The following is an 18,142-nucleotide window of genomic DNA, read 5'->3' on the forward strand; positions in this document are numbered from 1 at the left end:
AAAAATAAATAAATAAAAATAAAGATATTGTGTCCACCTAGAACTAAAATTTTTTTTTTAAAATTTAACCTTTATTTATTTATTTGTTTGTTTTTATGTGGTGCTGAGGATCCAACCCAGGGCTTCATGCATGCTAGGCAAGCGTTCTGCCACTGATCCACAACCCCAATCCTCAATTTTGATTTCTTGATGTGACTCTCCTATGTAGTTCCCAGATCCTTTGTGGACCTGCATCTAGGAGCTATACTTTCTGTTCTGAAAGTAATAGAGAAACTCTTGAGCTTCAGGGCAAGATCTACATAAGGAGATGTACCACAGAGCCACTGGCTCATCCTGATGGTGCCAGAGTCCTTGGAAAGAATTAAAACAAGGACATCACCTATTCTGATTCCATTTTAGCAACAACACTAGCAGCAGTGTGAATTAGAAAGATACCAAGAGTGGAATCTGAGATACCACTTTCCTCAGGACTTCATTTCTTATTTTCCTGGATTATTGAACTATTCCCAAATAATACTATAGGCAAAGAGAAAGGGATGGTTTAAGAGATATTTAATGGGATGAATCAAGAGAACTTGGCACTTCTCAGAAGAAGAAATACAATCAATCAATAAATATATGAAAAATTGTTCAACATCTCTAGTAATCAGAGAAATGCAAATCAAAACCACTTTAAGATTTTATCTCATGCCAGTCAGAATGGCAGCTATTAAGAATACAAACAACAGTAAGTATTGGCAAGAATGCGGGGAAAATGGTGCACTCATATATTGCTGGTGGGACTGCAAATTGGTACAGCAAACATGGAAAGCAGTATGGAGATTCCTTGGAAAACTGGGAATGGAACCTCCATTTGACCCAGCTATCCCACTCCTTGGTCTATACCCAAAGGACTTAAAATCAGAATACTACTGTGACGCAGCCACTTCAACGTTGATAGCTGCACAATTCACAATAACTAAACAGTGGAAGCAACCTAGATGCCTTTCAATAGATGAATGGAAAAAGAAACTGTGGTATATATACACAATGTATTATTACTCCACATTAAAAGAGAATAAAATTATGGCATTTGCAGGTAAATGGATGGAGTTGGATATTATCAGGCTTAGCGAAGTAAGCCAATCCCCCCCAAAACAAAGGCTGAATGTTCTCTATGATAAGTGGATGCTGATCCATAATGGAAGGGGCATGGGAAAATGGAGGAACTGGGGCTGGGCAAAGGGAAGGGAGAGGTGGGGAGGGGGTATGGGGGCAGGAAAGATGGTGGAATGAGATGGACATCATTACCTTAGGTACATGTATGACTGCACATGTGGTACAACTCTACATTGTGTACAACCAGAGAAATGAAAAATCATGCTCTATTTGTGTACAATGAATTGAAAAGATTTCTGCTTTCACATATAACTGATCAGAATTAATAAAAGAAGTATATTAAAAATGTTAATAAAGAACTCAAAAAAATTTAAAAAAGAGAACCTGGTAACTGAGGAAATAGTAAGGGTAAATCTTATGAAGGGGTACTCAGGAAGGGTGCCTAGACATCTGACTTGGGTGATACTGAGAGGGAGAATTCAAAGAATAGATCCAATATGATAAATGTGTTTTTTTTATAACTTAAGATTGAGTATCTTTGGGACATATTAGTGGAGACTTTGAATCGGCATTTAGATTACAGTAAGTTTCTGGAGTTGACATGGGCTGAAGATATTAATTTTGGAGTCACAATATGGATGGGAGCTAGAGACATAGATGTGAATACAACAGACTATGGAAACATCCAGGAATACATCCACACATAAGGGATAGCTACAAGTAGGACTATAGAAAAGGAACTAGAGAACTGGTAACCAAAAAGGTAAGACAATGATTAGGAGAGAGTGGTTTCTGAACCAAGAGAAAACAGTTTGAAAAAGTAACAGTCAACCTTCACTTAGTCAACTAAATTTTATTGACTACCTTGTAACTGAGGAAGCCTGCCCTAGTAGTATTAACGTTTATCTATAAATAGTCTGACAATAGGCATAGTAAATAGATAAATTATAGAAACTGAAAGAATTTATAGATGTTATGAGGAAAAGTAGATCAGGAGTTCTGTTAGAAAAAGTATAGTCTAAATGGGGCTATTATAAAAAATCTCAAGAGTGATAAATATGACTTGGATCAAATGAGTTGCAGTGAAGATGGTGATAAGTGGTCAGATTGTACATACACACATTCTTTCTCTCACACAAACACAATCATATAAGTTCTTTTTAAGTTTCAATTTCATTTAAGTATAATTTAAATACAATAAAGTTGCCTGATTTTAATGGGGATTCATGCACTGTCAGCATATTTTACCAACTGGAGCCCACATGGGTGTGCCCTACTGAGGACCAGAAGATCTCTATCAATGGCTATGATATTATGGAAAAACTTTTCTGCTTTTGGACTGCTGGGCAAAATTGACTCAGAGCAGTAAAAACTATGGAAGGTGTTCTAGTCATCTTGGGAATTTTTTGAAAAGGTTAAATAATAAGAGTAGTAACTATTCATTGATTATCTACTTTGTGGCATGGTAAGCATATTGATCAGCTAAGTTTTCTTTTTTTTAATTCTTCACACTCTTCATGTACTTTTTGCTTTCCTTTTAAAATTGAGGAAATTAATGTTTAGAAAAGAAATTCTAATCTTTCTCTAAAATCTTAAATTTGATTCCATATTGGCCTAAGGGGCATCTATAATTTAGACTTGGCAGCTTGTAGTCTAGTCAAGTTGAGGCAAGAGCCACAGGCACTTGAAACCAATATTGGGCATTTTCTTGTACTGCTGTGCTAGGAAGGATGATTTTACCCTCATAAACTTATTTTTGATGAGAAATCCCTCTTCTAAGGTACTGTGAGAGAAGCACTAGAAGTCGTATAGATTTAGGAACCTGTTGAGCATGGTGACACATGCCTGTAATCCCAGTGACCTCAGAGGCTGAGGCAGGAGGACCCAAAGTTCATAAGCAGCCTAAGCAACTCAGTGAGACCCTGTCTCTAAATAAAATATAAAAAGGGCTGGGGGTATGGCTTAGTGGTTGAGTGCCCCTAAGTTCAATCCCTGGTACCCAATAAATAAATAGGAACCTGATATAGACTAAATTGGAAATTATTAGAAACGTGCAGGTTGACCTCTAAGGCATTTTGCAATAAACTTGAATGGAACAAACACAATCATGCTATTAGAGTTTGTTGACAGGAGCTGCATTAAGTGTTCTGGGTACTGTTGAGGAACTAAGGCCTACCTGCCCCCACCCTGGTGAGCCCAAAATGACTGCCCCATCTATATGGGAGCAAATGGGCTGGACCTATCATAGAAGGCTACAGTATATACTCCAGCCAATAGGAAATCAAAGGAAAGCAACCAGAACACCATCCATATGTTTATCAGCAAAGTAAGTGTCTCTCCAGACAGAGTTCATTCCTTTAATTTCCAGACACTTAGAGGCTAAGGAGCCAAGCTTGTATTTGTCCTTGGTCCCATAGCTGCAGGTGCCATATCTGCTAGAGCCAGGTACCACAACAATGATAAATATGGGGTAGGTGTTTCTTCAAAGATGGCAAAAGAAAAATTCTGGTAGAAAACCTGAAGATCTGAGAAAGATGTGAACTCAGATAGGTACATAGCATCTTATTGATTATTAAGCCTGAAACTATGTACTGCACCTCACAGTTCACATCAGAGGAATAATGGCTCCCAGAGGGGTCATAGAGAGTGTGTAGGCCCAGCATAACCAACATTGTACCCCATTAAAATATAGATGTTAGTGAAAATGACACCAAGGACCTAGCTTCTTTAATAACCTATGCAGTGCTTCAGTTGACATATCATTTGATGGAGGTGCTTAAGTTGGTGTTAGTAATACTCAAAAACCTATTGAGTTAGCAAAGATTACAAGAGTTTACCATAGAGCTAATTAGAGAGGATTTCATTGATCCTGGAATTGATGCCTTTGCTCCATATATGAGCACTTCTGAAAGGGAAATGTTCTGGATTACTATAATAATACACATGCCAGTATCACTGGTAAACAGATCAGCCCAAGTGTCATCCATACAACTTTGCCATACAAGCAGAATCTTCCATGGAATTGAAAAATTCATCTATGTTGCTTCTTTTTTTATTACAGCATTGTAGTTATACATAGGAGTTGGGTTCATCCCTACAAAATCATACATGCATGGAATTCAATTTCAGTTCACAATCTGACCCTTTTCCCATCTATCCTCCCCTCTCCTCTTCTCCTTCCTCTACTCTGCTAGACTTCCTTACACTTATCTATTTATTTATTTTTGATTTATTTTTATTTATACATAAAGGTGAACTTGCCTGTGGTATATTTATTTATTTTTTAAAATATTTTTTTAGTTGTAGTTGGACACAATACCTTTATTTCACTTATTTATTTTTATGTGGTGCTGAGGATTGAACTCAGGGCCTCGTGCGTGCAAGGTGAGCGCTCTACCACTGAGCCACAACCCCCAACCCCCTGTGGTATATTTAAATATGCATAAAGTGTGATTTTTTAAAAAGAATTCTGTGTTGCCTCCCTTTTCCCATCCCTCCACTCTGCCTCTTGATCTCCTTCTTCTACACTACTGATCTTCCCCATATCTTTAAGATATCCTATCCTTCTCTCCTTTCCATGCGTTGCTTCTTGTAAGAACTTTTTAGTATTATTTCTTAATATGAAGGATACAACCTTCATTGTTCAGGATTTGGTAATATGACCCTGCCTACTGTGGGGTGGGGTATTTTATATATATATAAATACATTATATATTACATATAACATCTTCATGTTAGTTAGGTATGATGGTGTTGGTTAGATTGATAACACAATCAACTCAATAAAGTCTTATGATAGAAATACCCTGAAAGTAGTTTATAAGAGATACAGTTCTACTTCCGGTGAAAAATAGCTTACTAAACACAATATACCCCAAATCAAAACAAAAATCATTGCTAAAGGTGGACATGGTAACAAAAGGGAGTAAGATTTTACTCAGGGGAATATTTTGGTAATTCCTGCTCCCTATTTGAATGCTTTTTAAATGATTTAAAAAATATCTGAATTGTATCAGCTAAATCAATTTAAATGTGAAAGGGAATTTAACTCCATTTATTAATATCTGTTCAAGGGAGTTTAGAAAGAAAATGTGGAAAACATGCCAGGGTTGTTCAGTTGTGCCTGTGGGGTTTCAGGACATATTTACAAGAGCTTTATTCTATAGTATAACGTTATTAGAACATGGCATTGTCCTTCTGTATTTTCAAAGCAATTTGATTTTACCAGTTGCAAAATAAAAAGTTGTTTCTCATTACAAATTCTATTCCTATGTGACACTATAGGCAAAAGAGCAACTTGATCCATGCTCATAGGGAAGAACTCATAAGCAATAATATTTGAATTTTCTGCTTCCCCATTGAGACCTTATAAGTACCTTGAAGAGAAAGAGTAAGTCCTACTACCTAAAGTGCATGGGACAAGTGACAGGTGGAATTAAATTAGTAGGGAAGTCCTTGATAACAAGGTAATTGAGAGTTGGAAGTTGGCATGACCTCTGAAATGTCATGAGGGAGGCTGTCACATCCGTTACTTTTCTTATTGCAAATTATGTTGATATAATTGTAGATTCACATGTAGTTTTAAGAACTGAGCTCTCATTTACCTTTTGCCTATTTCCCCTTAATGGTAATAGAGTCTTGCTTCTTGGTTTGTAGGAACATATGTCTCTTGAGAATAGGACCAGGATACTCTAGGTAAAATGTTCAAGTACATGTACAATGGGGTCAAACAGCCAATTTCCTTTTTATTCCAAGGTTGGCTGCTTGGAAGAACACAGAAAGTGTATAAAGCAATGGCTATAGCAAAAGCTGTGGATTAACTTCTAATGGAGACAGTAGGCCCAAAAGGGGCTGGGCTATGCAGAGGTTGACCAGACAAGATCCAGGAATGGACAGGGGGAAACTTACTCCCTGGTTCAGTGTCTGTGGAAAACTGAAAAAGCATTCCCACAACAGGTGCAAAGACGCAAGTGAATGAGTCACCACAGTGCCCTACCCAGAGTTCTCTTAGCCTCAGGGACTGGGGAAAATATTATGGATACAATAACTAGAGTGGCAAGTAAGGAATAATCAGACAGTGGTACTGCCATAGGATTAATGCTAACTGGTATAGGCAATGTTAACAGTAGTGCTTAATATAGGTGTACAGGATTCCAACAGATGCCAATCAAATATTTGGGGGTTGAGACACACAGAATATGTAGAAGAATCATAAATCATGGTGCACCTTGGGTGTTAGCTCCTCCCTACTTCAGTAGGAAGTAAGGGACTTGAACCTGACTAGAGTTTCAGCAATCAAGCTAGGAGGGCTAAGCTGCGGAAAAATGCTTGGACTCAGTACTTCCAAGTTTTTGTGGTAAGTGGAAAAGCCTTTTAAATTTATTTTTTGGTAGAAGATACAGTACTTTGCTAACACACAAAAATTATTTCTAGTTTATTTCTTAGAAATAGAAAAATAGTTGGAGGAAACCTGCCAGGGAAGTTGAGAAAGATGCATGGCTAACAAGTGGCAGAGGGAATGCAGTCATTTGTGCACACTGAAAGTAGAGAACTTGACCAAAAGCTCATTCTTGAGATCCTAATTCACTTATCCACTTATATTTACAGAAAAGATCTCTTTGACTTTCAACGTGGAGAGATACAATGAAAAATAAACCTTGTACAGTGAACTAGAAAACAATGAATTAACATTTGGTAAGATAGGTAATCCATGTGTGGAGAATATAGTATCAGTATGTATCCACCTACACAAAAATATATGATTATGTACACATGCTTCAGAAGGATCACTATGCCCACTGTGCAAGCAATACTGGTGCAATAAAACTCCAGTTTTCTGAATCTGGTGTTTTTGTCTTGAGTCTTGAAGGCTCAAGAGAATCTCCTGATAAATGTGACTCAACGGGTGCATCTAGTGGCTTTCAATGAGCTTTACTATCAATTAGTCACCTTAGAGATGATTTTTACCGGAAATATTAACGTTAGCAGAAATGTCCACAGTTACCTGACAGACGATAGTAGTGCAATAAGTGCTCTTTGGGGGAGGGGTACCAGTAATACCCTTTTTATATTTTATTTTAAAACAGAGTCTCACCAAGTTTCTTAGAGTCTTGCTAAATTGCTGAGGCTAGCTTTTGAACTTGAGATTCTCTTACTTTAGTCCCAGTGCTGGGATCAATAAGTGCTTTTTAAGGAACAAGTGGATGAAGGTTCTTAGTAAGGTAGGTTTGTAATCTATTCTGCGACCTGCAGAACTTGACACCAAATATAAGGCAAAAACTAAACATGGTGCAACATTGCTTTATATGTTCACAATTTTCAAACACAAAGATGATAAAAATCAAATGATTTATTGCATGATGTCTCTTGGCATTTTTCCTTCATCTGCCTTTGGAATCTACCAGCGTTTTGCCCTGCATTGAGCATACACATTAGCTTCTTTGAGCTTTTCTATGTCATAGCCAGATGGACACTCAGTTAGTTATTCAGTGACAGAATCTACAGAGCATTTTCTATATTGCTATATAGCTGGGCATTTTGTCACCTCCAAACATCTGAGACAGTCTACCCCTCCAACCTGTACAATAGGTAAAATGGCCAAAGCCAGGAGAACAGGTGAGAAGGTGACAGAAGAGAGAAGGATCAGCACATTGATGTTTGTCATTTTTATTTGCAATACTTTAGGTCCAAGTTTCAAACTGCAATATTTTCACACTCAAGACACAGTCATGCACAATCCATATTTCAATTTTCTATTGCTTCAACCACAATGTAAAGTAACAATATTGGAAACAAAAAAAATCATTAAAAGATCAGATGCTGAGGTCATAAGGATGTAACCATACCATCAGCATGTCTACAAAAGAAATAACTTACTTAAAAATCAAACAAACAAAAGACCATAAATACCTTTAATCCAAAGTTACAGAAGAATTTCACTACACATGGGTTTACAGATAACACATTTTGACAAAAGTAATGCACAACCAAATGAGATACAATTCGATAAACAGTGAAAAATGTAGATCCTCCTCAACTTATTTTATCTGGATGTTATGAGTATAATCCCAGTAGACATCAGTATCCTTGTGATCTGGCTCCTACTGGCTGATGTATTGAGATTTTAAACTCAACCCACTAATGGTTATTGGATTCTGTGAAACATCTTATCATCATTAATGAATATAGTATATGCGGGTCCATAAAGCACACCACACAAAGTACACACATTGAACTTGAATTTCGCACTCAGGGCTGGTTGGCACTCTGCTATAGGCAGGCAAGTGGGACCATCCTCTAACTAACTTCTGGTTTAACCTTTCCACAGCATACTCATACAACTGGCCAATCCCTGTGAGAGTTGTCATCAGAAACACTATCTTTGGTTTCCAACAAGTAAATTTGTCAACAATGCTAAAAGTATGCAATTTCTTCATTTCTCTCTCTGAATCTTGAAAGTGCTTAGGTCCCCTCTTTGTAGTCTCAGCCATTAATTTGCACAGGGTATGCCATCTTGTGCCACTTTAGAATTTAACTCTATAAGGCCCAGCACTGCTTCATAGGAAAGGAGAGGCCCAAATACAGTTCTATTCTAGCAAATGTGACAGTGTATTTCTGTTCTAGTAGCAAATACTGGCCACAACTTAATGAATACCAGACTTTACATACAGAGTCTATGGAAAATGAAAACTGGAACACTCACCAGAAAAAGGACATTAAAACAAAAACAAAACCATTGTGAATGAACTGGAAGGCTGCCACAAGTTTTATCAACATTCTCTAGTACTACTGAGTTTTTCCATCTTACATGGTTCTATTTTTTTAATTGAAATATAAGAGATTCAGGTTTAGGCATGTGGTATTTGCCATCACATTGTAAGATTGAATGTGCAAAGCAACCTATTATACCACAGGATGTTAGAGCTTTTGGAAAGACTCTGGAGAGCAGCTACACAAACACCCTTATTTGACATGAGAAAACAGTCATGGAAAGGTTATGCCTAGGGTCACAATGCAAGTTAGTAATAAAGTCTATTAGTATTCAGGTCTCCTTCTTCCTAGGCTAGAATTCTTTCCACTGTATCTGACTCATTCTCTAGAATTACTGTCAATTTCCTCTTGGGTACTAAGTCAGGTGAACATAGTTCCTGCCTTACTATTGGTATTATAGGATAGCATTCACCTGATGGCAGCTTCCAAAGGAGATTGATGGCACTAACCAGATTCTACAAATTTATCTTTCAAGTTCAATCAAATTAAGTGACAGTAAATGCTACAAGTTGTATAGTATACTTATATGCAGAGGTGTGCATATGGAGGTGGCATCTCAGTTCCCGCATTTGCAGATTCAATTACATACTATTTAATATTAAGCAGACATTCCCAATGTATGAGAAGTTGGGTTATATTCATTTGGTCACTAAAGGAGTGTAAATCAGAAAAAGGAGTGCAAACTAAAAGCTAACCAACAGAATAATTATAGTAGAAATAATTTTTTAATGAAAAACTTCCATAAGAAAAATATTTCCATTATTTCCAAAGTCCCATTTATTTCCTTCCCAATCCACATGCAAATATATGTTCAGAGTCATGTATTAAGGTCACTCAAATTCCCAGGCCTATTAGACTGTCAGTTTACAAATACTGAATTTCCATCCTCTTGCTCAGAGACTGGGAGATGCTTGCACCACTGGCTATGCATTTGTTTAACTAAATATTAACTGCAAGTAGCTCAAAAAAGGACCATGAGATTCAAGTGGGGATTGCAAGGTAAACACCTCCATGAGTACTTTTACACTGAGAATGGCTAATGAAAAGCCTGTGAATTTTCAAGGTATAGGGTCTGTTTCTGATGAAAGTGATTAACATATTTGAGGCCACTACTTCCTTATTAAAAGTCCTCACCTAAATTTTATTTTTATGAGTTGGAAGGAAATTTCTCTTTTGGTAGATGGTCTCCCTTTCTCTTAAAAACCACAATTACTGTGTACAACCTTTAATTAATCCATACAGAAGCACTCGGAGACCACTCCAAGCCAAAACTAACAGGAATGAATGTAACTGAATGCCAACAGGTAGAGATAATCCTAAGTATTTGTCTTAATGATTTCAGAGTCAGCTTTTCATTGCAAGTCATAACTTCTATTGAAATCATTGAGACTTGCCTATTGGTCACTAAAAGAAGAAGTCTACTTAGATGATAAGATCTTGTTGGACAAAGAAATGGTGAGAGTTTGGGATTTTATCCTTTTAATCCTCCAAAATTCAACCTGAAAATCTGTTAAGATGATCCAGAAAGTTGTTACTGGAAACATTTATCAAGTGGGTAATCAAATGGTCATCCCTCTGACTTAAAGTAACCAAAGTAGACACCTGGATGTCACACTAAAGCAGAGGGCAGCCTGTTTTAAAGCAGAACAATGTATTTGGAGTTCTTGTAGTGGCCTCTCCCTAGTTAGGACTTAGATAATAGTCTCCTAAGAAAGCACGTGCCATACCTGAGCGTGTGCCAACCTCAGCACCCAGGCAAGTATAAAGCCTATGGAATATTGTAACTAGCAAATATCTGTGCCCTGCATGCTCTGGGCTCTGGCCAGAAGGCCTCTGCTTCTGGCATCTTTTCTATGTTTCTATAGTTCCCTTTCTGATGTTTATTCATTAAAAAGTAACAACATCAAAGAAAATTGCAAAAAGAAAAAAAAATTCACATAATCCCACCACCCTAACACAACTGATTTCAATTATCTGTGTTCCCTCCCAGTCTTTGTCCATATGCACACTTATTTTAACATAGTTGTAATCCCTGTTTGATATGTAAAAGTGATTTTATAGAATCTCTCTGAGAACTGGCAGCCTCATTAGAAATAAACAACCCATTCAGCAAAGGAATATAAGTATTTACACGATCTTTGAGCTGAGAAATATCCTTTATAGACAAACATCTCAAACTATCAAAACAGTTTACGGACAACAGGAAGCAATTTCGTATTTCTTTTTCTTTTAGCAATGGAATGTGCTTCACAGGGGAGGGATAGATGTGAGGATCAGATGTTTAAACTAAAAAACTGGGCGCAATTCACAAGCTGGAAAGAAATCTGAATAACACAATTAAACAATAAATACTTGAGTTAAATCTTCACATGACTTGGCCATCCAGTAGCCAAAATGGAACATGGACGCACAAATATTTACAATGACACATAGAACGAGATCAGCAAGAACGAAGTCATTACCCAACATGGTGACTGATTTGAGGGGATAGTGTCATCCCAAAATCCTCATGGGATTATGACAACGCACCGGATCCTTGCTACAACATTAATGTTCTTTTCTTTCTTAAATAAATAATCTCTACTGTGCTTCTCACCCTTCCCTGACTTTCCCACTGCCCTATTCCTCTATCAGGACATTTTGGAATCAACATTCGATAATGTGCCCTCACTATCTCAGGGCATACTAGCAACATTAAAGATCTGGATAGACTCACCTATGTCAAGATGAGTGAAAAAAAAATTCAGGGAAAGGGAATAAACTATAAACCATCTGGAGTCCAAGTTGTTTGAGTGTACCAAATGTGAATCTTTCGGCAGCATTTTGGCACAAGAAACAGCTTCTCTCTAATACTTATAAGAAATATACATAACTCCCCAACACAAGGAAAGGGTTTCAGAAGCTTTTCTCACTGAAATTTACATAGATTTAAATTTGTAAGAGTAATGCCTACTGTGATATAATATCATCAAGTCTTGGTACAAAGTGATGGTAAAAAAGTACTTGACTCCTCATTGTTAATATGTTAAACTGAAAGTATAAAGAGCAGCCATTTCTCTGCCTACAGTGATCTGAAGGATCACTGCTCCAGGGTCTCCAAAATAACAAAAAAGGGCCTTTGCAACATATAAGGGATGCTAACTGATGACTAGGGTTTCCCAACCAGGTTTTCGGCTCTTTCTACTGGCAGGGTATAGTCATCAGGGTAATGAATTCTATTTGCACCCCAGGTACTTCATTGAATTACCTGGCACTATGAGTGAACAAAAAGCTTAATTTATAAAGAAATCAAAATTAAGGCCTCTCTTTTATACTAGAACAGTGTGGCATTAAAAACTTTAGGCCCAGACACCTCTTTGCAAAGTATAACATAATATGCTTCAAATTAATATTACCATTTGAGCTTTTTTTTCCCCACATTTGTTGTTTATCCCACTGTGGACCTTGTTTTGCAGGGGAGCAAGAGGGTCAAGCTCCTCCCAAATTTTATAGTCAAAGAAAACAACAGTAGGAAAATAGGAAATCCATCAGTGGTGTCATCTTCTAAACATAAACATGTACACTATATGGTTAGCAGAAACTCTAAAGAAAGTGCTTTCTTTTTAAGGAATGGTCATAGATGTTAGATGGAAAGGTGTACCTCACAGAGAAGGACAGAGGCCTATGGTCATTAATCTCTTTCCCCCTGTGGGTGAATGTAGATGATAGGTTCTATTCAGATTCCTTATATACTTACAAATTATGAAGCCTCCTACAACAGATTGTTAGCTTTTCAAAGGCTTAGAGAAAAAACTTTCCAGAATTTATAAAACTGCTAATACTCTCAAAAGAGAAGCATATCCTTTTCTATGCAGATACCTTCCAGACATTTTTTCTACTTTCAGAAGATTCAGGAAGTACTAAGTGTTGAATTTTTAATCAATAAATATATGGTGAAATTACTGTCAATTTTTGGTATTTTCCCCAAGCCACAGAAGGAATTCAGTTGGACTATTATTTCTTGGAATATCTAATTAGGAAGCAAAATTACTTTCACTGGGGAATTGAAAGATTTTTATGAACATAATTTTGAAATTCAAAGCTCTGAGAACTATATATACACCATAATCCTGAAACAGAAAATTGGTAACACACAGGAAAAATGGGAACAAGTGCTCAGAGCCAAATGTTGATTGGGATGTAGCTTTCATATAGAGTTGAAAGCTTACTATATCTCTCTTCTCCAAATCTTTTGAATTTTTTCTAAAGTGTTATAAATTGCCAAAATAAATCATTTTATCATAAATAAATGTTGCATGAATCTATTCCCTCCTGACGTGCCTATTTTACAGTGTAAATGTTCCACAAAGCACAAGAGAGGATAAAATAGGTATCTTTACCTTTGTTTACTTAATGTCCAACAAGGATTTCAGTATTATACACATATCTTGTTTTCTTTTTGGCTGTCAGAGAAAGTTCCAACTTTGTTTATGTAAGGTTTCTTCTATCAGGATTTTCTAGGTTTCAGGACCTAGACTCACCCAATAGGTATGTCACAGTTTTAGTGTGCCCTTTTTCTAGTATGAAAACTAACCAGCTGGTTTGTGTGACAAATTGACCAACTCTTAAGCATTGTTGTGAAAATGACAGGATTTCACCACTTCAACCTTATTTAGGTATACAGTAATTAAAAGCCCTTCCTGAAAACACATACTCCTCTCTGCTTTTGGAAAATGTCTTAAAAGAAACCTTTTCCAATACAAATGCAGAAAAATAGGTACACAAACCAAGCCACCACTATAGAAGAAGAATAAAAAATTGCAACTCTATTAGGGCATGGACTTCCACATGTTCACACAGTACTTGCTCTATTTTTTTTTGTTTGTTGTGTTTTTTTTTGTTTTGTTTTGTTTTTTTTTTTTGCTTTGCTTTTTTTTCTTTCTTTTTTTAAAAAAAAAAACATCTTGACATCTTTTTTCTGGACATCTAATGACAATGCAAGTGAAAAACATCACATTGGGTAAGGGGTTTTGAAGGAGGTTTGAATGTAAGAGGTACTACTCTCTAACTTAAAAACAAACACAACACTATGAAGAGGGAATGTGCATCTTTGAGAAATCTTTTTCTTCAAAGTGAATGCACAAAATGAGGGGATTCACTACTGGCTCTTTCGCTTCACGGTGGAAGTGACCACTTGATGGCCACTTCGACATTGCTGCCCTGTTTGGGCTGCGATTCAGGCTTACAAATAAATTACATAATCTGAGGGAGTAGGAAAAGGCTTATAAGAAGTTTCTAATCATTTGAAAGTTAAAGAACCCCCACCCTATTTGACTGTCTTTTCTTTCATCTTTCCTGCAGCAGAGTTTTATTTCAGTCTTACTCATGAGGGAGATGGTGAGGGGTAAGGCGTGCAGTCCTAGCGGCTGCTGTTCTTAATCGCTTCCTTTGCAGCGATAATCAGAGGAGTCAGGCTGGAGAGAGGCTTGGCTAGTTTTAAAAATGGGTGCTGCAAAAGGAAGAGAAAAAAGAAGAATTACTGGAATTCTTTCCTTCAACATGTATATTACTTTACATTTTCAAGCAGCCTTTTCTCATTAAAATGTATTTGAGTACCCAATTAAACATCATTTAATTAAAAAACATGGTGCCAGGGGCTGGGGTTGTGGCTCAGTGGTGGAGCACTTGCCTTGCACGTGTGAGGCACTGGGTTTGATCCTCAGCACCACATAAAAATAAATAAGAAAGTTGTGTTCATCACTAAAAAGAAAAAATATTAAAAACAACAACAACAACAACAACAAAAACTCCATGGTGCCAGCTTTTGTCCTTGAGATGTTTCATCTGTGTCATGAAAATCCTCTGGAAACTGATTAGCATCATTAAAAACTCTAAAGTAGGGATCTTGTAAAACCTCACTGAGTTTGTAATTGTCAGACTTTCTTGAACTGATGAATTTTTCTGGAATAGCCCTTATATTTGAAAGTGTGCCTTCAGTTAATGACTACAGAATTTTTTTTCTGAAGCCAATGGCTTTCTAACTGCTAAATCCAATAGTTGTGTCTCCATCATTTTGTTAAGTATTTCTTTTGTAACCTCTAAGGAGCACAATGATAGGCTAACGTTGGAGAATGGACTTAAGGAGATATGCAGATTCTTGTTTATTTGTGTAAAATGAAAAGATGCAACAAATGAACTATTCAATTCACACTTAAAATATAGTTTTGCATCAGTTATCTGACTGGTTCATATAAAAGTACTGTTGGGTAAATAATTAACTAGATAATTGATTTAATGATCTACTTAGCTGTATAGCTATATTTAAAGAACCTGTATCTTTAGTCATCCCTGGAAGAGGGTATAACAGGAAATTATATCAGGGTGTATTTGTGGGGTAGTGGGAGGCATAAAAAATATGGAAGCAAAGCACTCAAAAGTTCAGGGTTTTCATCTGTAATTCAAAGCTGGATTAAGTAGTAGATTAACAAAGTGTCATTTCAGATTTGACATTTCAGGACCCTATGTTAACCTGTGAAATGTCATGGAGAGCAGAAAAGAGAAGGTGTGGTCTCTTTAGTTCCTCCAAATAGCTTGATCCAAGGTATGATTTAGATTTTTTTTTTTTTTTTTTTTTTTTTGCCCAGATGTGGTTCTGTCTTGGAAGGGAGTTTAGAATTCACAAGAAGAGATTTTTCTGTGCAGGATGGGACAGAACACAGTGATTTTGTGGTGAAAGTTGTGCATAAGCAAGTGTTGCACCTTTTGTTTAATTGGTGTGTGTGTTCAAAGTCACAGACAGAATAAGTTGCCATTGTTCTTAGATGTTAAAGGTCTTGATACCTGTCTCTGAGAAATAGTCCCCAGCAGTGAAGCTATGTGTGTAATCCTAGCCATGTGATTCTTTGTCAAATAGATACATCTTTTTAATTGAAATTTGTTTGTGTGTGATGTGTGGTGGGGATTCAGACAATCTAGGGCTCAAATATCAACTCTGCCATTCGAGAGCTCTGTGAGCCTCAGTTTCCATGTCTGTAAAACAGGATAATAATAACCATGCTATAAAGTTTTTGTAAGAATTAAATGAGGTAATGTATGTACATAATTTGGTAGATAATAGGTACTAACTACCATCATATATAGTCATCCCTGAGAGCCATGAAAAGGACAAATGGTTACAGAGGCACTCACCACTGGATGGTACTCACCCAGGCAAGCAGGTGCCTGCCAATTGGCATCACAAGCAAAGGGGCTTTGACCAGTAAAGCATTAGAGTAGCAAATGCCATGGAAATAATTGCATAGTTATGTAGAGAATTACCTCCGGCCAAGAGCACCTGCATACAACATCCAGGGGCACAAGTAAAGTTTAGAACAAAACAGCAACACCAGAGGGTCACATTGTTTTTTTCCCTTGCAAAATAAGACTCCAGGAAGAATAAAAGAGATTTATAGATTAAACTGCCAACTTTTCAGAAGAAAGGTAACATGTCAATCAAGATGCATGCCTATACTTATGTGCTTGTGGTCTAAAATCAAATGGTAATAGCCTAACTCTAACTACATATCTCTTGAAAGAGCTCTCTTACTGTCACACATTGTGATGGAAGACCTCTGTGCAATTGTCTTTTATTTTCACCTGCAAAAGCTCCTTGGCAGATCCTCGCCTATCCACATCCATCTCAAGACAGCGATTTAAAAAGTCACGGAATACAGCTGACAGTCTCTCAGGATTCTGGAGCTCTGGAGTTCCATTAGTGGCTATCAGATATAATGCCTATAGGAAAAAAAATAGAAAAATTCATTCAGCACATACATATTAGGACCATGGGTCAGAACAGAAGGAACAAATCAATTTCATTCTGGTTTATACTCTGGTTCTTAAAAATTCCATTTAGACAATAACAGTGACGTACATTTCAATGTTTCTATAACATCTAGAAATTATTAGTCTTAGTAGTAACTTAGGTTACAATGAGGTATCATATTTTGCAAAAACTTAGAAATAAAGTTATAAAGCTTCCTCTGAAAGTTATGCCTTTAAAAATTTATATACAATGAATACGGATGAAGCACTAAAGAAACCAAAGATCTGCCTGTAAATCTGTGACTACAAAGAGTTGGTGGACACACATATATCCAATCATGCTGAACTGAGTATAACCCGAAGAAGATGCAGAGAAAGGTGATTATAATTTATTACCTTCTTATCTTATATGAAGAATATTTGTGAGTAGATGGGGGATAACAAAAACATATTTAAAAATTATAAAATTACAAAGAACTAGACGATAGCTGTGCCTGGATGGGAGGCAATGTGTAGGACACAAGGACTCAAAATATTTTTGTCTTGTGACAGCTGTAGCCCTTTTGATATTAATTAGATTTCTTAAGAAGTTTTACCTATAATGAAAGGAAATATGAGAAAAGTTGGCATTGGTAGTCTTGGTACCTAATGATGATATATCCTATGATGAAACATTTGCTAATAATTCTTGTATGTCTTTGAGATCTTTGATGTGTAAGATCACCACTGAGAGACATGAATTTTTGGTATGCTGACAGAATCAAGGTCCCTAAGCCTTCAAGGAAGAGAGTTGGACCCAAGATTGTGATTAATTCACACAGGTAAATAAATCCATATTTTGAAGATATGTTTTTTGCAATAAGGATTCATCTATTCAACACATTTTTGTTTCAAATAGGTGTCAGGTGTGAAAGATGCACTGGAGCAAAATAGACATAATCATCTACCTTCATTCAGCTATTGTTTTGCTTTGTTCTTTAAAAACATTTTTAGTTGTGGATGGACACAATACCTTTATTTTATGTATTTATTTTTTATGTGGTGCTGAGAATAGAACCCAGTGCCTCACACATGCTAAGAAAGCGCTCTACCCCTGAGCTACAATCCTAGCCCATGTTTTTCTTTTTTATAAATACCTTTATTTTATTTATTTATTTATATGTGGTGCTGAGGATTGAACCCAGTGTGCTAGGCAAGTGCTCTACCACTGAGCTACAGTCCCAGCCCCCAGTCCATGTTTTACTTATTTTTTTATTCTAAATAGTCCCCAAAGCTGACTTCCTGATGCTTCCACTGAGAAAATAATTCTAGAGCACTTAGTAGGTACTAGATATTGTATTTGACATTGATGATCCAAGGATGAATAAGACAGTCATCTTGCTTCAAAGATCACACAATTTAGTCAGAAAGAGAGACATGTAGAACACTACAATACAGTGAGATAAGAACTAATACAGGAATCTAAATAGTGGTAATACAAAAATGACACAAT

At 36.6% G+C, this 18,142-nt stretch overlaps 1 protein-coding gene across 4 annotated transcripts in view; it reads right to left on the reverse strand.

Annotated features, from left to right (window-relative positions):
• Positions 1–14,266: 14,266 nt before the first annotated feature.
• The window catches only part of Pak3 (p21 (RAC1) activated kinase 3), an 84,197-nt gene continuing 80,321 nt past the window's right edge, over positions 14,267–18,142 (reverse strand). For all 4 annotated transcript variants that reach the window (XM_077793853.1, XM_026396783.1, XM_026396782.1 and 1 more), the window contains 2 exons: positions 16,483–16,620; positions 14,267–14,356 (listed from right to left, as the gene is read on the reverse strand). In XM_077793853.1, the coding sequence (XP_077649979.1) occupies positions 14,267–14,356; positions 16,483–16,620 (228 nt within the window). The remainder of the gene's footprint in view (positions 14,357–16,482; positions 16,621–18,142) is intronic.

Source organism: Urocitellus parryii, chromosome X (assembly GCF_045843805.1).
Source record: "Urocitellus parryii isolate mUroPar1 chromosome X, mUroPar1.hap1, whole genome shotgun sequence".
NCBI classification, from domain to species: Eukaryota; Metazoa; Chordata; class Mammalia; order Rodentia; family Sciuridae; genus Urocitellus; species Urocitellus parryii.